At 46.7% G+C, this 27,172-nt stretch overlaps 1 protein-coding gene across 1 annotated transcript; it reads left to right on the forward strand.

The window, feature by feature from the left end:
• Positions 1-645: 645 nt before the first annotated feature.
• Positions 646-26,966, forward strand: PRRT1 (proline rich transmembrane protein 1). The gene is made up of 11 exons (XM_084829942.1): positions 646-737; positions 3,225-3,276; positions 5,080-5,166; positions 5,836-5,952; positions 8,787-8,837; positions 11,087-11,155; positions 12,724-12,798; positions 14,560-14,575; positions 15,570-15,982; positions 22,098-22,274; positions 24,062-26,966. The coding sequence occupies exons 1-11, from the start codon at positions 646-648 to the stop codon at positions 24,236-24,238; spliced, it is 1,326 nt and encodes a 441-aa protein (XP_084686068.1). The 3' UTR covers positions 24,239-26,966.
• The last annotated feature ends 206 nt before the right edge of the window (positions 26,967-27,172 follow it).

The raw sequence follows: 27,172 nt of genomic DNA on the forward strand, positions 1-27,172 counted from the left end.
CCTCCACATCCATACCTGGGGAACGCTTGGGACCAGTGGAGGCTGGTGCCTCCAGTTTCGGTGGGGCTGTGCATCCATTCTAGGTTTCAGTCAGAACCAGCCAGAACTCTAAAGGAGCTATCCAAGGTGCTGAATCCTAGCCCCAAAACAGGGTCCAGCACCTTGGATAGCTCCTTTAGAGCTCTGACTGAAACCCAGAATGGATTCACTGCCCCACTGAAATCGGAGCCACCAGCCCGCAGTGCTCGGGACCACCCTCATGGAGGAAGAAGGGGTCGTGTGAATCGGTCTTTGGCCCTCCACGTTAATCTGGCCAGCTAAATCGAGAATGGTGATCCATGGACACATTGGGGGAGAGAATGCTACTGAAAGGCATGTGCGAGCGAGCGAGAGTGCGAGAGCTGGACACTTGAAGGGAAGCAGGAGAGCTGCCTGTCCCTTTAACCACCCCCTTGCATGCATCTGTATTTCTCGCTCCATCAGTGGGAAGAACAGCATCTTCTCAGGAAAGCAAGAACCGCGTGGCTCGCTCGGGGAGGGAGGGCTTTTTGGGAGGGGGTGACGCAGAGAGCTTTCCCCCTCCGCTGGGTCTCTTCCTCCCACCCCCACATACACTTGGTGGAAGCCACGTCGAGAGCAGCAGAGATGTCTTCGGAGAAAACAGGTGAAGGAACGATGCATGATGAAGAGGTTGTGAATGACCCCGCTGCGATTGTGTGTGTCTGTTATGTGCTTAGGTGGGCACACGGTTGGCGTTTGCCCGCAGTGGCTTGTGTGTTAGGGGGGAAAGATCAGATCTCTGTGTTAGGGAACAACATGCAAAGGCTCTCATTTTGATTTTGTATTTTAAATATTTCTATACCTCCTAGAGGTGTATATGGGGGGGGGGGAGCGAGATTGCATATATGTGTGTAAGAGAGGGAGAGGGAGGGAGAGAATCAAGATACATGGTGGAAAAAAATGTGTATCTGAGAAGGCAGGGGGAGTTTGTACTATTCTATGCACATAATGAAATTGTGTGTGTTGTTTTCTGTGATGTCTTGTCCTTCACGTTGGAGATGAGAAATAAATACATCTGGGCTTGTGTACATGGATCTATTTGAGGAGTGTAGATTGTGTGCATGCATGCCTGTAGAGGGATCTGACACATCTAGCATGCATCTGTGTTGCTGTTAAATTGCTGGGGTCGTGGTTTGGAATGGTGCAGAAAATGCAGATGGATGGATGTGTTTAAACAACCCAGGAGGCATCAGGATGCGTGCACGAGAAGCGATTTTAAAAGGTCAGGCTTTGTGGTCGTTAGGGATCTCTGTGTGAATGCATGTGCCTGTATTCATTTGCAGGTTTGTATCAAATATGGACAGAAAGGGGAATATTTGGTGTGTTTAAGACTGGTGTGTGTGTGTGTGTGTGTGTGTGTGTGGCACTATTGGATGTTTCCATGGAGGTCGCCGGTACAGGTCTGTGTGTGAGTGAGTGAGAGACAGACGCAACATTTCATGTCTGAGGTGTGAGGCTCTGTGTAGTAGAGTTAATGTGTGTGCATCAGTTTATGATGCCAGCCATGATGTGGCTGTGTGTTTGGTGTGTATCATGCAGTGTGTGAAACTGTATATGGGATTGGGCAGGTGTCAGGCAAACGGATGATACCAATGATATGCTGTGACTTGACACATCGAACTGTTCCTATTTATGCTGCTGCATAAACAGTGTATAGAAGAGTGTGTGGTATAGAAGAGTGTGTGTCTGAATTTATGCAATGGGGAGACTGCAGAGATGTCTGTATTAGTGTGGGGGGGGACAGACATTGTGGTTTGAGGTGTGAAGCAGATGGCATCTGTGTGAGGCTGCAATTGTGTCTGTTTGTGTAGGATTTTGTTTTTGAGCAGGAGGTGCAGAGGTATCCATGTGGCCTTGGATTTGTGTACTGTGAGAAGCAGCAGGATGTAGAAGTACTGGGAAGGAGACATAAGGGGTTGTTAAGTACACCTGGATGTTGGATGCAGTCTTTGAGGAGTATTTGTAACGATCTCTCTCAGTGTGTATCTGCGATATATAAGAGCAGTGAGAGAAGGAAGTGAGTGAGGATGTAGGATCTTTGGTCAGTTAGATGCCAGCATGAGGAATTGTGGATATGTGGATATAGAGATCAAATGGCTTGTGATGAGATTTTCTCCAAATGTTTGTGAATTATTGAATAATACCTCAGAATTCAGTTCACTTGAGCGACTTCTTCACTCATAAATATCACACACACAAACCATGTGTTAAAAAGTGTTTACTGTGTGGTTCCTGTAGAACATGGGAGTCTTATCATGCATTTCTAGTATTCCCCACTAAATGGTTAAGCCCAGTGTTACCTTCTCCTCCTCTGAAAAAGCAGAGGAGTGGTAAGACTGAGCTTAGCCCCATCAGGACTGCAAGCTACAGATCCTCTCCCCACGTGCTACAAATGGCATGCAATAAACTAAGTGGCTACCACAGGACTTTAACTCACTGGAATCCCACACCTTCAAAGAGCATAATCTGAAACTAAAATGATCAAGTGAATATTGTAAGTTTATTGAAAGAAAAGTATGGGAAGCACTTAGGAACATTTACAAAAAGTGCTGTGTGTGTGTGTGTGTGTGTGTGCGTGCGTGCGCAAACAGACACACACACAATACAAAGGGCATAATTCAGGCAAAGTTAAGCACTTCTGCTCCATTGATTTTAATGTGAGATATTTAAGCACATGCTTAACACCCTTAACTGAAGTCACAGAGACTTAAAAAATGTAGCTTTTCCTGGATCATACTATTATGGTCATTTATGGCTTGACACTGACAAAGGAGATATTAAGGGAAGGGAGGGGGTTGCGTTTGCAAATTACTGGGTTAAGTCTGAGTAGAATAATATGAACCTCATACTTGCTGTCTCTGTATTGAACAATCCCTCAACTATTATGCCCCATTTACCCTAGATACCCTTTTTTTTAGTACTTTACAAACTGCATCTCATTCTTTTTCAAAACGATGCTGTGAGGGACTGGTGGTGACTGAGGATGAGGGAAAATGCAGGGCCAGCAGGCTGAGTCCAGCCATGAGCTGGAATCTGAATCCGCATGGCCTTTCTGCCTCCTGGAGCTACTCTTCCAGCCATCCCTAGCATTATATGTACCTTTTTTTAATCCACTCACCCATTCACCTACCCACACACCCTTCCCCCCTTCTCTTTTCCCCTAGGGCACTTCTTTCTTCTCCCTGTATAAATAGAGAGCAGGCAGACACAAACAAGGTGACCTAAAAAACAGTAACGGAATTTCATTCACCCTCTGGAGGGGTGGCCTCCTTTGAAGAGAATGGGGAGATCTATTCAGCCACATTTGTGTGGTGGCGGGGGTTGGGGAGAGAGAGAATACATATGTAATTTTATATACATGTCCCAGATACTGCAGTGTTGTATGACCCCAAAGTGGTATCTAGCTAGCTAGCTACCTATCTTTATCATACTGGGAAACTCTTGGTATACATTAGGAGTGGGGAAGGGGGCCAAATCTGACACTCCTGGGTTTCCCATATGTCCCCTTCCCCTGGCCCCACTGACAGTTTGATGGTTTCCCAGCTTTTGCATGGTTTATTCTCCATTCTAAAATATTGAACTGCCTCTCCTAAGGGTTAGTTTCTGGCAGTAAGAACCTTAAGCTAAAATCCATTGGCATTCCTTGTATTTTGAGCACACTCCTTTTGCATTAGGCCCCGCCCACCACTGGAATGTGGCCCCCGAGAGCGTCTCTGAAATTTAATTTGGGCCTCAAATGGAAAGAGGTTCCCCACTGAAGGATGTCATGCATCAGTCAGATTGAAGGGGAGGCAAAGTTGTGACAAGGGAGAAATTGATCAAAATAGGACAGTGTGAGATAAAAGGATAGGGTTAAAAAGATCTTTCAAAGTGGGGCATACTTTCAGTTTCCGAGAGAAAGCTGCCCATAACCTACATAAAGCTACACCAAACAAACCACTATTTGACAACTGGACAAAAATATGCAGTGCATAATTAATGGTTAGGGATGCCTCAGGGCCAGCCCTATCATTAAACTGAGTGAAGCAGACAGTTCAGGTGGCCAATTGGGGGCCACTGTTAAAGGGCAGCAAACTGCTATTTAGTTTATGATTATGTTTGTACTATCTAGCAGATGGGAATGGGTTGCCATTTGGATTTCCTCTCCCAGGTGTCAAACTGCCCTGGACTTGACCCTTCATGGCTTTGAGTAACTGCTCAAATCCGGTTTGCAATTCAAATACTGGAATATGTGTACAAGACATGTCTAAAGAGCCAGCCCTACTATTAGGCAGAGTGAGACAGCAGCTTCAGGCAGCTGATTTTGGGACTGACGCAAAAGGGCAGCAAATTGTTAGTTATTTAGGGAGCAATCCTATGGCCGCTAGACAGTAGCTAGATGGCCATAGGATATCTGGTTTTCTGGGAACCGAACTTGGAGCCCGCGCTCCGAGGTCGGTTCCCAGAGAACTGACCTCCCTCCACTTCTGCACTGCCTTGGAGGCAGTGTGGAACAGCCCTGTCATCTGCGCTTGCAGGAGGAGTGTGGAGCAGCTGAAAAGGGGCGTGTCTGGGGGTGTTCAGGGGGTGTTCTGGGGCAGGGAGGGCGGAAATGCCGGTACAACACATCCAATATGTTGTACAGCAGCCTCCTCCCCTGCTCTGTCCTCCCATGGCTAGACAGCCACAATCGGCTGTCTAGCCAAAAATGCAGGGCAGGAGAAGTGCAGAGGGAATGATCCCCTCCATGCTTCTCCTGCCCTGCATTGGATAGGCAGTTGCCTCTGAGTTCAGAGGCGGCCGCCTACCTGAATAGGATTGCACCCTTAATTTATTATTGTTGTATTTGTATTGGCTTGCCCCCTCCCCTTTTTGTTTTGCCTCAGGAGGCAAAATAATTTGACATAGTAGCCAAGGCTACTATGCATCTTGACTTGCAGGGAGGGCACTTTTTTGGCTCCAGCTCTGGCAGCAAAGTGTGTTAAGCTGTTCCTGTTTGGGATGTCCCTTCCTTTTTAAGTGCGGTCTCCTCACATTTAGAATGAGACATTCCAGGCTAAAGTCAAGCCTCAAAATCTTTCATTTGAAAGCACTGATTCCCCAATGTCTCCTATTAAAGGAGTGCAGGTAACATGAGGAGAGCCAGAAGGGAAACCCAACATTCTGCCTCTGACTCAAGATCCTGGAACCTACCACCATCTAAGACAGGGGTGGGAAACTTCAGCCCTGGGGGCCCAATCCAGCCCTTCCTCAGATGGCCACACACCCCTTCTCTTGCCCCAACCACCCATTGTTCGATGGTTTCCAACCTTTTGTGCAGTTTTTCCCCCATTCTAAAAGGTTGAACTGCTTCACCTATAGCTTAGCTACTGGCAGTGAGAGCTTTCAGCTCTAATACATGGGCATTTTGTTTGTATCAGCATATTGGCCCCACCCACCACTGGAATGCAGCCCCGAGAGCATCTCTGAAATTGAATTCAGCTCTCAGCCTACCCGAGATTTAAGAGAAGAACCAGCATGCTATGGGGTAGTTGCTAGACGGTTAGCTTTGGCTGTGGAAATCAAGACTGGCCCTAACATTAGGCAGAGTGGGGTAGTCACCTCAGGTGGCAGGTGGTGGAGGCAGGGAATGGTGGCAAAGTTTTGGAGGACCCTGCACTTCCTAAGCTAGCCTGAGTCTTCCAGCATGTGGGAGGATGCTGGCCTGTCGCCAGTGTTTCCAGTCCAGTTGGCTTCTGTACATGGAATGGGAGTGGGGTGCGGGGGGGTATCTTGCTGCTTTGTCCTTTGCCTCAGGCAGCCAAATGTCTTGGGCTGGCCTTGCTGAGGATCAAGTTGCTGCTCAGCCACGGAGCTCACTCCGTTGTATTGGACAAGTTGCTGCAGCTGTATCTCGTGAGGATACAGATCCATGTATGAGACAAATCAATAGCGTTGATCTGACTCAGCTCCTTGTATCACAAGGATACAAGGAGCACTGACTGTGGGAGGGAAAAATAGAATACCATAGGAAGAGCCTTGCTGCATCAGACTAGGTCCATCTTATGTAGCATCTTGTTTCTCAAAACCAGATGCCTCTAGAAAGGTCACCACCAGGACATGGAGGCAAAAGCCCTCAGTCACAGTTGCCTCTCAGCAACTGGTATTCATTGGCACATTGCCTCTCAATTTGGAAGTTCCATAGGGTCATTTTTTAATTATTTATTTAAAGGATTTTTATCATGCTCCTCAGCCAAAAAAGCCTCCTGGAGCACCTTACAATCAATCGGTAAATAAGACAGTTCCTGCCCGCAGGCTGACAATTTATAAAAAGATATGACACAGAAGGAAAAAGGGATGGGGAGGAAAGAGGAAAAAATCAAGTAGGCTTTCAGCAGGGCTGGTGCAATGGCTCTGCTTATCCTCTCCTCAGCTGGGGGGTGGGGGGACAGTCCAACTGGAGCAGGCCCTGATGTTCCCTTTGCCTGCTCCTGTCTCCCTTGCTCCATCATCTTTCCTACCTGGCCATTGATGACAGTTAGCCCTGTAAGGGAGCTAATAGCTGTTAGCAAGTGGGACCTGCAATAAAATGCTGCAGTGTGGGGTGCTCTTGTTCAGTGGCCCAGTCACTCAGCCCTGCCCTCCTCCATGATACTCCACTCCATTCTCCCTCCTCCCCAGTTTTCAGTCCTGTCCCCCACGCCCTAGTCAGTCAGCATTCCACGACCACTGAGCAGGCTCAGTTATCTCTGGGCTGCTTTTTGCTCCCTCCCCCATTTTGTTGTTGTTCCTTTATGAAACTCAGGGTTCGCCCAAGCCTGCTGATACCTCCCTGTTGTGTGTGATGTGAGTTGCACCATTTTGGCTACATAATCGATGGCGTTCACTTCTGAATACTGAAATATAGCTACTGATAGCCTTATCTTCTATGCAATGATCTAATCACCACATCTTGTGACACTACCGCTCCTCCATGACAGAAATGCTCTTGCTTTTTGTTGAAAACAGGAGTGTTCAGCCCTTTTCAGCCTGAGGGCTGAATTCTATTTTTGGGAAGCTGTTGGGGGCCACCTTCCAGTGGTGGGCAAAAGGGAGGGGCATTAATACCACCATATTGTAGCTTAAATGTATGTATGTATTTATTTATTACATTTCTATACTGCCCAATAACCAATACTAACCCTGGAAGGCCAGATAGGACTCCAGGTGGGCTGGATTTGGGTCCCAAGCCTGAGGTTCTGCACCCCTGGTTCAAAATATATAATGAACTATGCAATCTGATACTTGGGAGTAAATCTCACTGAATTCAGTAGCACTTACTTCTGAGTATACATGCTTAAGATTTAGTGTTACAAATAAGATTTAAGAGCAAAGATTACCTGAAACATACTGTCACACTGATTTTCTTTTCTTTTTTTATGGAACAATGAGAAAAAAACATCAGTATGACAGCTCATGTACTAGAAGTCATTGGGTGCTTCTAGATTAAGCTTTTATCGTGCAATTGCACTGCCTCATTCAAGGAATTTCACATGTTTGTGTTCCCAGACATTGTTGCCTTCCATCTGTAGCTCTCCTGCTTCCATTTGTAGCTCTCCTGCTTTCTCCATCTTTTTCCTTAACGGAAAAAAAAATCAGTTAAGGTGGAAAAGATGAAACAACTGCCCAATGAGCTTTTCTATTCAAGGTATTTATTGTGCACTCGTGATTCCTTACTAACTGTTGGTTATGGGTTCGTTAGACAATGTTGTGATCCTCCCATTTTGCTTCTGCTTTTTTCAGAGCACTTTCCTGGGGGTTTTTAGAGCAGGGAAAATGGGCTATTATTTCTGAAAGCAAAAGAACTACTTGTGTATTTTTGTTATTCCACTATAGCATAGCTCCACCTAGAGGTTACGAAGTGGAAAAGGAGGAAAGAAAAGCTCTTTACGTAGAACTCAGATTTCAATTCTGTGATGAAACTGAAAGTAGATACAGCGATTAACAGCCTTGTGTAGAAAAGCTCAATTTTTTTTTATTGTTAGCGGTGAAAACCCTCTGTCTGGAAGCATCCATCTCCCCTTTAAAAAAATAAATAAAAGGCTGCATAAAATTCATTGTGATGTTTCTTTGTAAGCCCATGGTGGTGGTGTTGTTTGAAAGACCTGAGTCAAGGTTGTCAGTGACAACTACTGGCATGAAAATTACATTTGAATCTAACATTTCTACAAAGTTGCGCCAGGGCCCCCATAAACTAGCAGGCAATGAGCCATGTCAGTCTCCAAAGACACTGAAACTAAATTGTTGTGCTGAAGTACAAGTTACCATTGTGATCAACGGAAATGCAAATGCACGCTAAAGGCACGATTAAGGTCTCCTGTTTGCTATATTAAGCTGAATCAGATTAACCTTCTCATTAAATAAAACTGTGCCATGGAACTCTCATGTACAGGGGTGTAGCTGAGTAAATGGCATTGTTAGCCAAGAAATAAGCTGAGCTTGACACATAACAGCATAAAGTACTGGGTTGGGGCAGGGGGAGAAAGAAATGAATGAAATGACTGCAGGCAGCAAAGTGCAGCATTCTTCCTAGAAAGGCAATGTTAATGCAGGCAGTAGCTTTAAAGAGCCACAAAGCTATTTCCTCTCGCCCTCAAAGCAAGAAAGGATCCATTTCAGGCCCTTCCACCTACACCTCAGCACACTGCCAACCTCTTCACATTTACCAAATGCTTAAGGACACCTTCCTACTCCTATTCAGTCATTAACATTTCTCTTGCTTTAAGCAGATGTGTCAATTGAAATGGGTGCTTAGGAAAATCGTCAAGGATTCACTGCAGGTTAGATGGGGTTGTAGATGTGAAAACTGGGAGGCCCTTGAAAACATTCAAGAATTGCTGAAGCACAATTAAGTCAGGCTGAGCACAGGCTGTGGAGTACCTTTCCAAACAAGGAGCAGAAGAAATTAAACACTGAACAATTGAGCTACAGCCATTGAATGTTTATGAACATGGGGTATATACAGCTTCCTGGCAAGGCCGTTAATATAGGCCTGCAGCAGGGTTTCCTCTGGGTCAAGGGAAGAGGCTGGGTTATATATAAGGGGAGAGCCTGGGTTATATTTAAGGGGAGAGTACACAACTGTACTCTCACACAGTACACAACTGTGGGGCCGCGGTGGCTTAGTGGTTAAGACGCTGAACTGCAGACTGGAAGGTCAGCAGGACAGCTGTTCGAGACCCGAGTGCTGCGTGACGGAGTGAGCGCCCGTCTTCAGTCCCAGCTCCTGCCAACCTAGCAGCTTGAAAGCAAGAAATTGCAAGTAGATAAATAGGTACCGCCTCGGCGGGAAAGGTAACAGCGTTCCGTGCACCTCGGTGTTCAGTCATGCCGGCCACATGGCCACGGAAGCGTCTTCGGACAGCGCTGGCTCTTTGGCTTAGAAACGGAGATGAGCACCGCACCCTAGAGTCGGACATGACTGGTTGGGGACACCTTTACTTTACACAACTGTACTCATTGTGCCTGTATACGACACACAGAGCAGCCCCCTACTAACCCCAGAGCAGGGACACCATTTAGGCTGAGAACTGGGAGCTGGAGCTTGCTAGCATGCCATAAGAGAATTGCTAACATGTTCCAATTAAATAACTGAAGGTTCCTGTGAGAACAAAGTACCCCCACACAGAGGGAGTTGCCTCTTGAGAGTCTGCGTGATGCGCCGCTCCAGTCTTGCGTCTTTCCAATCAGCCTGCACTGGGGTTGGTAATTCTAGGGACACGGGAAGCTGCCTTATACGGAGGCAGACCATTGGTCCATCTCGCCCAGTAATGAGTGCCAGTTTTTGGTGGAAAGGTGAGGTACAAATCCAGTCAATCATCATGAACACTGACTGGCAGTGACTCTCTAGGATTTCAGCCAAGATTCTTAACTGGCTCTGCCTAGAGATGCCGGGGATTGAACCTGCCACCGTCTGCATGCACAACAGCTGCTCCATCACACTGAGCTATGGCCCCTCCCTAGGCAGATTCTGTAACATCTCTGCGTAAGATCTGATCAACGTATCCAATTATTTCTGAAGCAAAGACACTGAGCTGGGTGGTCATTGCATCTCTGCGTGTTGCACCATTGTGCTAGGCCTTCCTTGCCTCCCTCCAGTCAGAAAGCACACTCAAAACTCAAGTGCAAACTTAGAGGGTTGGGTTCCTCTGAGAACCATGCCATTCTTACTTTATAAGACTTCACTTTATCCTCATAGCAACCCTGCGAGGTAGGTAAGATAGAGACTGACACAAAGTCACCTGGTGAGCTTCATGGTTGAGTATGGATTTGAACGCGGGTCTCTCCAATCCTAGTCTGACATTCTAATGACTTATACCATTCTGGGATGATAACATTAAAGAAAGAAAGAAAGAAAGAAAGAAAGAAAGAAAGAAAGAAAGAAAGAAAGACACAGTTGCAAATTGAATAATGAATACATCCAGAATTCGCTGGACTGCCAGCCCTTGCTGAATCTTCTCCCACAAAATCTCCTCCCCAGTGAAATCTAAAATGGTACCCCTGCTCCATTTGGAGTGAGTGCTCTGTTCTGGCCCCACCACAGAGAAGGGGTGGCTGTTGTGAGGGGGCCGCGAGCCACACCAAGCGGCAGAGTGTCTCCCTTCCTTTCCCTTAGCATGCTTAACTGTAGGAAAAGGATGCAGCAGTGCAATCGGCAAGGCTGCCCAAACAATGTGTCTTTGTAAGGCTTGGACAATTGTCTCCTTGAGGGATATTGGAAGGGGGCGGCCACTGCATGGCGCTGACACCGGCCAGCTGTCAAAAAAGCTCACATGTTTTGGGGCCAAGCCTGTGGGCAGATGTACTCGAATCTCATCCTGAAGGGTATGTTCTCCAGCCCAAGCTCGCTGAATTCAATAGCTGGAGCAGGCGGCTTGAGATGAAAGCCTTGGTAGAGCTGCCTGGAGGCTGTAGGTAGAGAAGACCAGGCTACTGTTTATACCAGGCCTAGCCAATCCAGAGGCCTCATGCTGCCTGACTGAAGAAAGTTATTCTGAGGCCTCAACGCACACATTCCCTTTGTTCATAGGGGCTGGCTCCATGTTTCTGTGGGCCCAGGCACCGTAGTATCACTGGGCCCTTGATCAGAAGGAGACTGGTAAGATGGTCACAGGGCCTACTTAGAAAAGGTATTCCTCTATTTCAAGACATCTGTTATTTCTGGGGTCTCCAGTGTGGTGCCCATGGGTACCAGTGTGCCCACAGACCCCTCTCTTGGCATCTACCAGGCTCCCTGCCCCTCCTGATTTTTATTCTTTCTTAGGATTTTTAAAGATTAATTTTGTTTTTAATTGGGCGGGAGGCATTTGGAGATCAGACCCCACCTCTGCCTTGTGTTTAGGTTCTTGGACAAGTTACTTTTCTTTTAACCTCAACAGTTGGATTACTGGGAGATTAATGTTTTGTGACCAACCATGCCCACCATGGCGGAATGAGTAAGTCCTCCCTTAAGGCAGCCATTTTGTGAGAGTGTCCACAGCACTCTCAAAGGTTCAAATCTGCCTACCAACCCTAAAAAGGTTGGGGACTCCTGCTCTATTTGGAAGGCTGCCTAGTCCAAGTCTGGTTTAAAAATAAAGAACCATAAGAAGGGAGAGCAGGGGCCACTGAAGTTGCCCGTGGCTTCCACTTGGAAGGCTAACTGCACATACACACAGGTCTCTGTCACAGTCTTCCCTGCTATGGTGATTGTATTTCTATTTAAATTCCAGGAATTTCTAATGTTGCAGTGATGCACATAAATTAAGCTGTGCAAATGTTATGCAAATCTGTGTCCCCTTTTGGTCCTCTTTTTTTGTTGTTGTGGTGACACATTTCCTCTTTTCTGGTGATGCGTAAGTGGCCACCCTAAGAGCCAGCTATTGTGGCTTCCTTTGCCATTGCGCCTCGTTGGCAGGGCTGCCTGGTGGGTCTCGAAGGATAATATTTTTCTGACTGAGGTTGAACAGTTCTGCTGAGGTTGTGTAGCCATGTTCGGGCATGCCTATGAGGCTAAACAAAATGGTGGCACCTAGCAGCAATTTCAGGGTCTGTGGTTGATGTGGGGGGAGTCCTGCTGGGGTGTGGGGACTGGCAAATGTCCAAGTATGTTGCTCACTGAGACCAGGCATGCCCAGGCCGCTCATTAGTCTAGTTCCCAGGCCAATAGGGTGGCCATGTATAAATGGTCAAAAAAGAGAAAATGCACCAACAAAGACAAAAGAGGACAGCGATTTGTATAACACATGTGTTTGTTTATTTGTATGGATGCAAATTTAGAAATTATTATTATTATTATAATTTAAATAGAAATACAGTACATCTCACCATAGTGTGGAAGACTGTGGCTCTCTTAACACCTGGCATTTTATCACACTACAAACTGGTCCTTTTGATTCCAGATCCTTTCCAAGATTTAGACTGGTCCTGTATACAGGCATCTCTCATAGTGCTTCCTTCTGCTCTATATCTTTTCATGGCTGGGTGGAGCTGCATGGAAAAATCAGGACAGAAGGGGGCTGCTCCCCCCCCCCCACTGATCATTGGTTCGTGTAACATGATTAATGGCTCCTCCTGTCCCTCCACTCCTCCGCAGCAAGAGGGAAGTTGGAAGCCCTTCTAGTGACCTGGATAGCAGGCTATGGGAGCTGGTCCCCTGTCCCCTCCTTCCTCCGACTTTGTGGCAAGGGAGAGAGGGTCTTCTCGGTGGCTAACCCGGAGGTTGCAGGCGCCTCTAGTCCTTCCCGGTTCCCAACTACAGAAGTAAGAAATCCATGGTTCTTTGTTTTTAAACTGGAATTGGACAGGGCAGCCCTTCAAATAGAGGACATCTTCAAACAGAGGATGGTCCTCTGGCAGCCCTTCAAACAGAAGACACATGGCCACCCTAGGCCTTGAAGTTTGTGCTTCAAACTCCTTCGACACATACCACTTGGCTACCTGCCACTTTTTAACAGTTCCACATTTCAGTCATTCTCCATCTGTCTATTTCTGATGTTCAGGCTGTGAGTGCCGTTGCTTATGTAGCCAAAACAGCACCCACTCACATACAAGGGGGAGGTATTAGAAGGCTTCAGCAGCTATCCCCAAGGTTTGCAGAATGACTCCCCCACCACCACCATCAAAAAAAGAAAGAAAGAACTTTAGAGAAAAAACAATAAACTAAGTTGGGGAAAGCGGTTGGGGAAAGACTAAAAACAATCTCAGAAGGACTGAGCTGACTGTTGAGCACTGGGGAATAGAAATGCTATAGAGGGAGAATGAAATGTAGTAGCTGGATTCCTACACAACAGCACTCTACGCTGCAACATTTTATTGCAGGTCCCACTTGTTTTCCACCTATATAGCAGTAGCAGTCACAATGTGCTGGAAAGGACAAACCAAATGATCAAGGGACTGCAGCAACTCCCCTATGCAGAAAGGATACAACGTTGTGGGCTTTTTAGCTTAGAAAAAAAGCCAGTAAAATTATGAGTGGTGTGGAGAAAGTGGATAGGAGACATTTTTGTCCCTCTCTCATAATACTAGAACCCATTGAATTCATCCTATGAAACTGAATGGTGGGAAATTCAGGACAGAGAAAAGGAAGGACTTCTTCACGCAGCCCATAAACTATGGTATTTGCTATCACAAGATGTAGAGTGAGTGATGGCCACCACCTTGGATTGCTTTAAAAGGGTATTAGACAAATTCATAGAATCATAGGGTTGGAAGGGGCTTACAAGACCATCAAGTCCAACCCCCTGCTCAATATAGGAAGCCTGATCCCCAGGCAGTCTCCCATCCAAGTACTAACCAGGGTTGACCCTGCTTAGCTTCCAAGATCAGATGAGATCAGGAACATCCAGCAGCTATCAATGGCTACTCATCATGATAGCTATATATTACCTCCAGTATCAGAGGAGAGGCAAGATGCCTTTGTATACCAGATGCTGGGGAACATGAGTGGGAGGGTGCCATTGCGTCCATGTCCTGCTTGTGGGCTTCACATAGGCATCTGGTTGGCCACTGTGGGAAGAGAATGCTGGACTAAATGGGCCTTTGGTCTGATCCAGCACAGTTCTTATGTTTTCATCTGCTTATGTAATGTGCTTCTCTAATCACATGCTTGAGTCTCCACCAAGGCATCACTTTGAAAAGGGTGCTGAGGAAAGTGAAAAGTTGTTATCCTCACTACAAGTCAGTGCCAGCAGAAGAAATATGAAAAAAGGCATGCTCTCAACCTGCACTGCGCATGCATTCTGTCACCAGGGCTTAGACTTGGAATCTATTTTCAATGCCAGGACCACAGCCCTGAAATAGAGAGGGAAGAGTGTTTCTTTGGCATATGCAGAATGCATTTGGCTCACTAACTACTGACTACAGCCAGCCAAACGTGAAATAAGAAGTGCAGGGATTCTGGATTCTAGGCAGAATTCTATCCTGGCACCTCGTTTTAGAAATGATAAACTTTTGTGCACACTTTTCAATCTCAGGATTGCTGCTTGCATTGGACTCTGTTTGCATATGTCTCTGTCTCCACAGGAGAAGGTGATCCCAGGCCCGGCAGGAACAGAAGGAGGGAGGGCTGGATGGAGGGTTACTGTCCTAAAAATAGGACCATGAGTGTGGGCGGTTGAGAGCTCTTGGGTGTGACAGGGAAATAGGATTCTATGTGCAAGTCTTGTGTGAGTGGCTTAGAGGTTTATGCCACTCAACAGTTTTTGAGAATTTTTGGTTTGGTGGATTTGGACACAGTGTAGAGACGGGGCTCCCTGCGTCCAGGATTAAAAGAAAAAAACGAAACAAGAAAGGAAAACAACGTCCATTTCTGTTCTTTGTTCAGTAGGACAATGTGATGATATGCCTTTCTTCCTTACTTGCACTCTGGCCAGTGAAGAAGCAGTGTGGGGGTGATTGTGTCACATTGCAGCTCTCTGATCAGTGATCTGATGTTTAGCTGGGCATGTATCAAAAGCACATTCTGTGAGTGTTAGAGCTTCTTCTGGTATGTACGAGGCTGAACTGAGAGGAAAGCATACCTTGATATACCACAGGTGTCTGCCTTGGATGCTGTTTTCATCAGCAGTTTGACTGATGGAATGAGAAGTTTATGCATTAGATTTATAGGAGACACAAAACTCAGAGGGATTCCAGACACTTTGGAGGACAGGATTTGGCTTCAAAACAGTCCTGCTGGATACAGTAATTTCAGCTCAGCTGTGTCTCAGACATAGAAAAGCCCAGTCAATAAAACTGATATAAGTAGTCGTGTTTTGGAGAGGGGGGGTTATGGCAGCCTTTGCCAACCTGGTGCCCTGCAGATGTTGTGGACTTTAACATCGGCCCCAGCCAGCATTCAGTCAGGAATTCTGGGAATTGTAGTCCAAAACATCTGAAGGGCAACAGTTGGGGAAGGCTGGTTTATGGGGATTTGGGGGAACTCTTACTAGCTGAAACCTAGTTTTTCAAACTGTATTGTGCTGTGTGTATGCTGATGCTTCTTTCACCTTCTTTATTTATGGTTTCCTCTTTGTCTTTTCCTTCTCCCTTAGGACTGCCTGATTCTGGCCCACATACCTCTCCTCCGCCCTACAACACCCCTTTGCAGCCTCCTCCTCCACCCCCACAGGATGCCCCCATCCCTGGATACAGTGACCCCCCTGCCACAACTGTGCACTCAGGCACTGCCACATTGCCCCGGCTTGGAGGGGCTGCTACCCTGCCTCGCCCTCCTCCGACATCGGCCACCCTTCCACGGCCACCCCGCCACCATTCCGCCACCCTACCCCGCCTTCCCCCTGATCCATACATGCAGGAAACTCAGTTCAATGGGGCCCCCCAGGGCTACGTAGTGCAGACTCATCCACCGGTTGGCACCCTACCTATTGGAGGCTACATGCACCCAGGATACCCAGTCCAGCTGCAGCCCTGCACGGCATATGTACCCGTCTATCCTGTAGGGGCGGTGAGTATTTTTGGGGGGAAGGTTTCCTCAGATGGGCATCTGAATGCCTGTGGGGGTTCAAGGCTGTCTGAACAACATAGAAAGTATGACCCAATTCATATGTAACAAGAAACCATGGTTTTCTATTATGTAACTGATGATGATGATGTGTATGCTGCCTTATCTGCTAACAAGCCATCAAAGCAGTGCACAATAATTTCAAACAATGAAACCCAACAGCAATAAAAACAAGAACATTCAAAATGGTTAAAACATTAAAACTACACATTTTAGAAGGCCAAATTGAAAAGATGCATCTTTGCACCCTTTCTTTGGGTACACCCTGCATCTTTGCACCCTTTCTTTGGGTACACCCTGCATCTTTGCACCCTTTCTTTGGGTACACCCTGCATCTTTGCACCCTTTCTTTCTTTGCACTTTGCCAAGAAAGTGGGGGCCAATTGTAGCTCTTGAGGTAAGCGCATTCCATAGTTTGGCGGAAACACAGGAGAAAGCCCTTTCACATGTGCCCAATAGACGGGCCTCTGCAGGTAATGGTGCCCTCAAAAGGGCCTCTCCTGCAGATCTTAATATTTGGGTAGTTTCGTAGTGAGAGAGGCGGTACCTTAGATAGCCATGGCCTACGCCATTTAGGGCTTTAAAGGTTAAGGCCAACACCTTGCACTGGGCCCGGAAAGCAATTGGCAACCAGTGCAGGTCTTTCAGAACAGATGATCCTGATACAGTGCACCAGTTAGCAGCTCAGCTGCTTCATCTTACACCAACTGAGCTGCTGTGAGCCTTGGGCTCCCATGCGCCTCCCTTCCCTTCATGCTAGAGGAGGAGATCAGAAGCATCTAGTTTTACTTTTAAACAAATCACAGTTCCCTGTGACATCTGAATCTTGGGAACTTTGGTTTGTTTAAACTATGGTTTGAGAACAAGCCAAGATCTGAAGCCACAGCTTTTACTCATAAGAACATAAGAAGACCCAGGCTGGATCAAAACAAAGGCCTATCTAGTCCAGCATTCTGTTCCCACAGTGGCTAACAAGATGCCCTGCAGAGAAGCCCACAAGCAGGACATGAGTGCAATAGCACCCTCCTACTTGCCTTCCCTAGCAACTTGTCTTGAGAGGTGTACTGCCTCTGATACTGGAGGTAATGTATAGCCATCATGACTAGTCGCCATTGATAGCCTTATCCTCTCACTAACCACAGCTTAAACAAACAAGAGTTCCCAGAACTTGGGCATCACAGGAAACTGTGGTTTGTTTAAAAGCAGAAGTGATGCTGCAGATCTCCTCCTCTTCCTGCAAAAGGGGAGGGGAGGGGAGGGGAGGGGAGGGAGAGCACAGGAGTTTTCATGTAGTGGGAACCAGTGGTTGCCTTTATGTCTGAACCAGGCCTATGTGTCTTTTGTGATGCAGATTAATTACACTGTAGGTGGTGCTCTGAAGTTCCCTTCTCTTTGTGCACAGGGCATTTGCTACCCCAAGCCAGTGACGATTCCTCTATGAGACTATCAGTAATGGCAGACAAGCTTCCTTTTAAAAACAACCACAAGAAGAACAGCTTGTCCACCAACAATCCTCCCCAGCAATCAGGCCATAGCCAGACATTTCATGGCAGGCTTCTCCAACCTGGCAGCCTCCAGATGTGTTGGACTACAACTCTCATAATTATGGGGATTGCAGTCCAACCCATCTGGAGGGTGCCAGATGGGAGAGGCCTGTTTTATGGTGAGGGGGCCTCAGTGGGTGGAGAATCATTGCCCAACATGTTATAATGTTTCAAAATAACGGCCAGCACTTGTCACTGATCCCTGTGCCCTTCACTCATTGACCAGGGCATTAGAAGGCAGTGTCATTCTTAGTGACAAAAAGTCCACATTTCTCTTTCCTGTCCTTACTACCATCTCAGGCAGGAGGAAGGGAATTACATTTTTGCCTGCACCCTTCACATCCACAATTCCCTGTGTGTATATCTATTTAATTAGTACATTTATAGTACATTTACATCCCAGGCAGTTCCCCATCCAGATATTCACCAGGCCAACAGCTGCTTAGCTTCAGGATGGGGGCTGCCTCATGTCCCTTCAGACCATGCATAGTGAACCAGCAACTCTCTATAGCAGGGGTGGTGACTTGGGGCCCTCTAGATTGTTTGGCCTTCGGCTCCCATCAGCCCTAGCCAACGTAGCCAGTATTGAGGGTTGATGGGAGTTACAGGCCCAAACTTCTGGAGGGTCAAACGTTTACCAGCCCTTGTTGTTGCTCAGTCGTTAAGTCGTGTCTGACTCTTTGTGAGTCGAAGAGGACCATAGCACGCCAGGCCTTCCTGTCCTCCGCTCCCTCCCGAAGTGTGCTCAAGTTCATATTCATTGCATCGGTGATGCTATCTAGCCATCTCATCCTCTGCCGTCCCCTTCTCCTTTTGCCTTCAGTCTTTCCCAGCATCAGGGTCTTTTCCAGGGAGTTTTCTCTTCGCATTAGGTGGCCAAAATATTGGAGCTTCAGCTTCAGTATCTGTCCTTCCAATGAGCAGTCAGGGTTGATTTCCTTTAGGATGGACTGATTTGACCTCCTTGCAGTCCAGGGGACTCGTAAGAGTCTTCTCCAGCACCACAGTTCGAAAGCATCAATTCTTCGGCGCTCAGCCTTCCTTATAGTCCAGCTCTCACAGCCATACATTACTACTGGGAAAACCATAGCTTTGATTAGACGGACCTTTGTCGGCAAGGTGATGTCTCTGCTTCTTACTATGCTGTCTAGGTTGGCCATAGCTTTCCTCCCCAGGAGCAAGCGTCTTTTAATTTCATGGCTACAGTCACCGTCTGCGGTGATCTTGGAGCCCAAGAAAGTAAAATCTGTCACTGCTTCCATTTCTTCCCCTTCTATATGCCAGGAAGTGATGGGGCCAGATGCCATGATCTTAATTTTTTTAATGTTGAGTTTCAAACCAGCTTTTGCACTCTCCACTTTCACCCTCAACAAGAGGCTCTTTAGATCCACTTCACTTTCTACCATTAGGGTGGTATCGTCTGCGTATTGGAGGTTGTTGATAATTCTCCCAGCAATCTTAATTCTGACCTGTGATTCATCCAACCCGGCATTTCTCATGGTGTACTCTGCATATAAGTTAAATAAGCAGGGCGACAATATGCAGCCTTGTCGTACTCCTTTCCCAATTTGGAACCAATCGGTTGTTCCATGTCTGGTTCTTACTGCTGCTTCTTGACCCTCGTACAGGTTTCTCAGGAGACAGGTAAGGTGGTCTGGTACTCCCATCTCTTTAAGAATTTGCCACAGTTTGTTGTGATCCATACAATCAAAGGCTTTAGCGTAGTCAATGAAGCAGAAAGAGACGTTTTTCTGGAATTCTCTTGCATTCTCCATGATCCAGCGAATGTTGGCGATTTGATCTCTAGTTCCTCTGCCTCTTCGAAACCCCGCTTGTACTTCCGGTAGTTCTCGGTTCACATACTGCTGAAGCCTAGCTTGTAGGATTTTGAGCATCACCTTGCTGGCATGTGAAATGAGTGCAATTGTACAGTAGTTTGAACAATCTTTGGCATTGCCCTTCTTTGGAACTGGAATGTAAGCTGACCTTTTCCAGTCTTGTGGCCACTGTTGAGTGTTCCAAATTTGTTGGCATATTGAGTGCAGCACTTGAATAGCATCATCTTTTAGGATCTTAAATAGCTCAGCTGGAATACTGTCATCTCCGCTAGCTTTGTTGTTACTAATGCTTCCTAAGGCCCACTTGACTTCACTCTCTAGGATGTCCGGCTCAAGTTCCGTGACTGCACTATCATGGCTATCAGGGACATTAAGATCTTTCCTGTATAGTTCTTCTGTGTATTCTTTCCACCTCTTCTTAATCTCATCTGCTTCTGTTAGGTCCCTGGCTTCTTTGTCCTTTATCATTCCCATCTTTGCACAAAACGTTCCCTTGAGATCTCCGATTTTCTTGAAAAGTTCTCTAGTCTTTCCCATTCTGTTGTTTTCCTTGATTTCTTTGTATTGTTCATTTAAGAAGGCCTTCTCTCCTTGCTATTCTCTGGAACTCTGCATTCAGTTGGATATCTCTTCCCCTTTCTCCCTTGCTTTTCGCTTCCCTTCTTTCCTCAGCTACTTGTAAAGCCTCATCAGACAGCCACTTTGCTTTCTTGCATTTCTTTTTCTTTGGGATGGATTGAGTTGCTGCCTCCTGAACAATGTTATGGACTTCCATCCATAGTTCCTCAGGCACTCTGTCTATCTGGTCTAATTTCTTCAATCTATTCGTCACCTCCACTGTATATTCATCAGGGATATGATTGAGGTCATACCTGAATGTCTTAATGGTTTTCCCTACGTTCTTCAATTTAAGCCAAAATTTTGCAACAACAAGCTCATGATCTGAGCCACAGTCAGCTCCAGGTCTTGTTTTTACTGACTGTATAGAGCTTCTCCACCTTTGGCTGCAAAGGACATAATCAATCTGATTTCGATATTGACCATCTGGTGATATCCATGTGTAGAGTCGCCTCTTGTGCTGTTGGAAAAGCATGTTTGCTATGATCAGCGTGTTCTCTTGGGAAAACTCTATTAGCCTTTGTCCTGCTTCATTTTGTACACCAAGGCCATGCTTGCCTGTTATCCCGGTGATTTCTTGACTTCCTACTTTAGCATTCCAATCCCCTATGATGAAGAGGACATCTTTTTTTGAGTGTTAGTTCTAGAAGTTGTTGTAGGTCTTCATAGAACCAATCCACCTCAGTTTCTTCAGCCTCAGTGGTTGGGGCATAGACTTGAATTACTGTGATGTTGAATGGTTTGCCTTGGATTCATACTAAGATCATTCTATCGTTTTTGAGATTGTACCCCAGTACTGCTTTTCCCACCCTTTTGTTGACTATGAGTGCTACTCCATTTCTTCTAAGGGATTCTTTCCCAAAGTAGTAGATATAATGGTCACCTGTATTCAATTCGCCCATTCCTGTCCATTTTAGTTCGCTGATTCCCAAGATGTCGATGTTCAATCTTGCCATCTCCTGTTTGACCACCTCCAGCTTACCTTGATTCATTGATCTGACATTCCAGGTTCCTAAACAATATTGTTCTTTACAGCATTGGATTTTCTTTTCACCACCAGACACATCCACAGCTGAGTGTCCTTTCAGCTTTGGCCCAGCCGCTTCACTCTTTCTGGCGCTACTTGGAAATTCCCTCTGCTCTTCCCCAGTAGTATATTGGACACCTTCCGACCTGAGGAGCTCATCTTCTGGCGTCATATCTTTTAGCCTTGTGATACGTTCCATGGGGTTTTCTTGGCAAGAATACTGGAGTGGGTTGCCATTTCCTTCTCCAGTGGACCACATTTTGTCAGAACTCTCTGCCATGACCTGTCCATCTTGGGTGGCCCTGCATGGCATAGCTTATGGCTTCACTGAGTTACGCAAGCCCCTTCGCCACAACAAGGCAGTGATCCATGAAGGGGGAAGCCCTTACCAGCCCTGGTATACAGCAATCTGGCTGTATCTAATTCTGTCCAGTCCACCAGCGAAATGGAAACTGGTGGTGAAAGTTTCCATCTCCCCATTACCTCCCCCAAACAAATCTGCTCTGGAAGATTGGGAGACCCACTCAAACAGATTTGGGAGGCGTATGGAGGCTGCGGAGGGGAGGAGAGGATGGGGAACTCCTGTTGCATGAATGGAAGTCTGGATTTAAGCCTAGGTTAGAACCTCCCCGGCTGCCTCTGATGTGCTACTTTTCTCCACATGGTCAGAGAAGAAGCTGCCTTATACTGAGTCAGGCAATTGGTCCATCTTGCTCAGTATTGTCAACACTGACTGACAACAATGGCTCTCCAGGGCTTTGGACAATGTCCTTTCCTAGCACTCCCCAGGCAATGCTGGGGATTGAACCTGGGATGTTTTGCATGAAAAACGTGTTCTCTACCACTGAGTTAGGGCTGTCCGCTTGATTTGGGGGAGCCCCCAAGATTGCCACACCCACCTGCAGTCTGAAATGGTATGATCCAGGAAGTGGTCTTCCACTTGGTTGTACCAACCATTTAGCTGGGCTAAAAGGATGTAAACTGGAGATGCCTCCTCCTGTTGACACCAGGTTTCTGTGTCTTGCTTCCAGCCATACCCTCAGGCCAACCCTCCTCCTCCACCAACTCTGTCCCCAACGCAGATGACCCCCGGCATTGCCATCCTGGAACCGCGGCGCCCACCACACGATTACCTTCCCATTGCCGTCCTCACCACCATCTGCTGCTTCTGGCCCACGGGCATCATTGCTATCATCAAGGCTGTGCAGGTGAGCAGCGCGAGAGGGAGGGAGCATCAATGGGTGTGTTCACGATGGATTACAGGGGTTGTTGCTCTTTGGCATTGTACTGCATTGTGTTGGTACATCAAGGAAGCAGGGGGATAACATGTATCTTCGGGATGTGCTGTATGATCCCGGCCACCAACACATTTTCCTGCATGGCCACTTTGAGGAGTGGAGTGGAGTGGAGTGAGCCAAGGGCCCTTCCTAAAATGGACTCCTAGCAACTCCCATGGACATAGCCACAGCCCTTCAAAGCAGGGGTGGAGAACCTCAGGCCTGGAGGCCAAATCCGCCCCTCTGAAGTCCCAATCCAGCTCTTCAGGGTTCTCTAGATGGCCATGGCCCTGTCCTCTTTTCCCTAGCCACCAACCTTTGGGTGGTTTCCCAGCTTTTGTGGAGCTTTTCATCCATTCTAAAAGGTTGAAATGCCTCTCCTAAGGCTTAGTGACTGGCAGTAAAAATGTTAATCTAAAATAAAATGGTATTTTTGGCACCCCCCCTTTTAGCTTCAACCTCACCTGCCACTGGAATGCAGCCCTGAGAGCTTCTCCAAAGTTGGATTCAGCCCTTGAGCTGAAAGAGGTTCCCCACCCCTGCTTTCCTGGGATGGTCCTGAAAAGCATTGCCACCCTTTTTCACACACAGAAATGTCAAAAATTTAAAGAATGGGTGGGGGTGGGGGACAAAACAACGTGGACTCCTCAGAAACATATGCTGAGTGCACGCCCTGCTCACGTCTGGCTGGCACCCCTCACCTCCCACACAAGTACACGTTCTGTCCTCCGGAGTCAATGGCTTCATTCTGTGTGCTGAAAATAATCCAGGGCTTTGAGGAGACTGTCAGCCATTTTGTCAAGCCAGAAGTGCATAATGTCTCTACCTCCAGCTGAGGTGCTGAGTTGATCTCTGCCTCTCTGCCCAAAGGATAAATAACATGTAAAACTGGTACTTGACAGCTGCTGAGGAGAATGCCTACGCAGGGAGCGGGGTGGGGGCATTCTGAAATCCTGGCATAAATATGATAATGTTCAAAAGTTTCTCTCAGATGATCTCAGGGGTAGCAAAGGGAAACGATCTCAAAGGGCATGTCCGTACGACACACTGTTTTGGGCGGCAATCCTAAACACACCGACTAGATAGGGGGCTTATTTTGGAATATAAATGCATGGAATCATGTGGCTAATCATCACCCACTCTTCCCAAGGTGTAGTTCTGCCCTTTTGTTTGTTCCTTCTCGTCTTGTCCTCAACAGTTATCCTCTGGTTCCTCTTCCGTTCAATATCGTTTTACATATTTGAAGACAGTTAGCATTGATTTTTTTCCCTAGGTTAAATTATCCAGAGCTGAGCAACATCCACAAGTAGCAGAATCATGGACACTTCTGGCTGGACTAAAGCACTTAAGGAAAGTTCTCATACAAAAAACTTCCCTGCATATAGAACACATACACACTCAGTCTCTCCCTAGATAGACAGACAGACAGACAAGTTTCCAGGTTAGAACCCTTCCCCGCACATGCTAGATTTCTATATGCAAGGAGGTTCATTTTAGTAGGAGACATCCAAAAACGCAATCCCCTACCTATAGCCTGAAGTGGTAGTGCAGTAAGTGTGACTCTACTGATCAAGTACCTTCATTCCCAGTTCTTTATTATATTTGTTTAAGAGTGTACTATGCCAGTATTCATTATGAAGTGTACTGTGCTTTGGGAACACAAAGCAGTTCAGAGCAGTGGGCACTTTCATTGGCATGCTGTCCTTTCTCTTTGTCAGGTGCGGACTGCTGTTGCCCGTGGTGACATCGTTTCAGCAGAAATCGCCTCGCGAGAAGCCCGCAACTTCTCCTTCATCAGCCTGGCTGTGGGCATTGCTGCCATGGTCCTGTGCACCATCCTCACTGTGGTGATCATCATTGCTGCCCAGCACCACGACAATGACTGGGACCCCTAGCGACCAATCCCTGCCTTCTGCCTACTCCTGTACCCTGACAACTGGTGACAACAACAGCTCTGAAAACCCTGGCAACCATCACGCCTAACGATGGCCCTTGGCAACCGTCTCCCCTGCGGTCCTTGGCAACCATCGTCTCCCCTGCCAACGACACTTGGAATGCTAGGCAACAGTTTCCTCCCAGCCCTTGGCTACTGTTGGCCTTGTTTATGGCACCTATTCAGCAGATGACTTCCAGACAATGATATTCAGGTGGAATGCTGACACATCCTGGGGTCCATAAGCTATAGGGCTCCTAGCGACAAGTTCTCCCTCCCGCCAGTTCTTGACCAGAATACTTTGCTTGCTTCCTTCCTTCCCGAGGAGTAGGCTCCACCTCCTGTGTCCATGGCAACAGTCATCTTCCTCCTCCTCCTCTTGCTGCTGCTGCTGCATTTGCATGCATAGTGCTGCCCATATACAGAATGACCCACTGCGTAGGTCTTGGTTATGCCCCACCCTTCTGCATCCATGACTGCTTTTCTGCAGTTTTGCAAGCGTAAGCAGGCACAAGCTCATGTGCTGAGATGCACCCCATAATGCTCTGCAAATGTTGCTGTTCTTCAGCTGTTTCTCCCTTCTTGCGTTGGAACTCCACCCCTGCAGTGGGGTGGAGTTGCCCAATATTTCGGGGCTCTGAGTCTCTACCTCCTCTTCGTTTGTTTTCCACCCAATCCTGCCCCCCCTGCACTATATAAAATCTGGCCTTGCTCTGTCCTTTTGGCTCTCTGGTTTAGGTATGAAAGGCACAATTGCTTCCATAAATAGGTTGATTCCTAACCCTTCCTTGAACATTCAAGATAGCAGTTTGAAATAACCATGTGCAATTAGGAACGCATTTACTTCCACCACCTGTTCTGAGATGCTCAGTTTAGTATTAGTTCCTATCTGCTCATCGTGGTCTCTTTAGAAAAGAACAGTCCATTCTGTATTGCTTAAATCTCACTTTTTATAGTCTCCATTTCACAATGCTCTTCCTTTAAAAAGAATCCCCTTTTCTTCCTTGGGGAGAAAGGTGATGAAGGTTATTTAAAGCCTTGTATTTATTTTATTCTGATTCCTTAGCACCCTGTTCTAAATGCTTGAGGTAGATTACAATATACACTTATCTCATGCTTATGGCAATCTTAGAACGTGGGTTTATAGAGATTATAATAATGATCAATAGTTTAAAACTTTTATTTAGATAGCAATCCCCTTCCTCATTGCCAATTGATGCTTAGGTTGCTTTGCACAAAGCCACAAGAAAACTACACTTCAAACATTTTTTTTTAAAGGAGAAAAATGAGCGGGGAAGGGAAAATTAAGGGGAATCAACAGCAGATCCTCTGAAAGCAGCCGGAAAAATAAGAAAAAGCTGTCAGGTACTTTTTTAAAGGGGCAGAAGGGGAAACAATGAATCTGGAAGGGGAAAGCCTAAGGAGTACTCATTGCAATGAAAGATCCGTTCACCTGCTGAGTCAGGGTGCAGCAGTGGCATTTCCAATCAGCAGGTGGTATCTGACCAAAGACAGAACCAGGATGAGGTTGCAGGGGAGATGTTTTCACAGTGACTTGTGCTAAGCGAAGTCTGGTGTAGCAGACATGATGCAGAAAGAGGTGAAAGGATGGACTGCACCACTACAGACTACAGCTGTGGGAATCACCTTTTTTCACTACTTCTTTACCGTAAATAACCCTGTGAATTAAGCTAGGGTGGTGCAGTGGTTAGAGTATTGGACTTAGATCAGGGTTCAAATCCCTCTTGGCCACAAAGCTTACTGAGGGGCCATCTCTCAGCCTGACGTACCTCACTGGGCTGTTGTCAGGAATAAACAGAGGGGCTCTGGAGGTGGGAGGGGGATAAAAAATGTAATAAATGGAAAGTCGGTACAACAAGCAAAGAGTTGGATGAGAATCTTTCTTCCTGAACAGATAGCTTTCTATTTACAGGGAGTTATTTAATAGAGGGCGGGGGACGTTAAAAGCAGCAATCCGCACCTATGGTCTGAAATTGTACATTCCATTTCACCATCTCTTTCTGTTGCATGGGCAGACCCAACCTTCGATACATTAAACATATTATGCTACATCAGGTGGTAGAATTCTGGACTGTGCCACTTCAGATTGCAGGTGGGGGGATATTTTTGAATGCTGTCCCACATACAAAGCTTCCTGCATGTAGTGAACTAGCATAGCAGGGAGAAAACTATGCCAAACCTTTCCTCCTGATGTGCTAGCTGACTGCATGCAGGGAATTACTTTTGGGTGTTCTTGTCAACATGGGAGCGCATTCAAAAACATGACCTCCTCCCAGCTGTAGCAGCCCAGTCCAGAATTACATCACCTCATCCTGCATAACACACAGTGCACCTCCAAGTAGCGTCAACTCAACCAAAAGAGAGTACGTCCGAGGTTAGTCATGGGGGATACGAGTGGGTCTGTTGTGTGTGGATCAGGCACTGAGGGGACTAATTAAATTTGGGTTGATGCAGAAACATTTCTGGCTGTTCTATTTATCATTCCCAGTGCCTCCCCCCACCCCCAAACTGTGCCAAACCTCATATTCTGCCATATGAAATTCCCATTCATTCCCCCTTTTTTTCTTGGATGTTGGACTCCGTGGTTATATTATATCTCTGTTTGCAAGTGACATGGTTACAGAATCTCTCTCTCTCTCTTACTTAATAAAGACACTTGATTGATTCTCAAGAGCCTGTTTGACTGCATTTTTAACCGTGTTTACCCCAGAATGGCTTTGTGTGGAATCCCTCATGAAAGTTGGGGGTTCCCCCTCAGGGGATACGCCCACCTCCATCATAACATCCTGGCCTGTTCCCTCTTCTTCGTTTCTGGCCAACCCAGCTCCTCCCGCTGTTTTCCAGATGGTATGTGAGCCATGCCAGGTTTAGCACT

Source organism: Heloderma suspectum, chromosome 2, assembly GCF_057233095.1.
Source record: "Heloderma suspectum isolate Gila_16-S chromosome 2, 16-S_ref, whole genome shotgun sequence".
NCBI lineage: Eukaryota > Metazoa > Chordata > Lepidosauria > Squamata > Helodermatidae > Heloderma > Heloderma suspectum.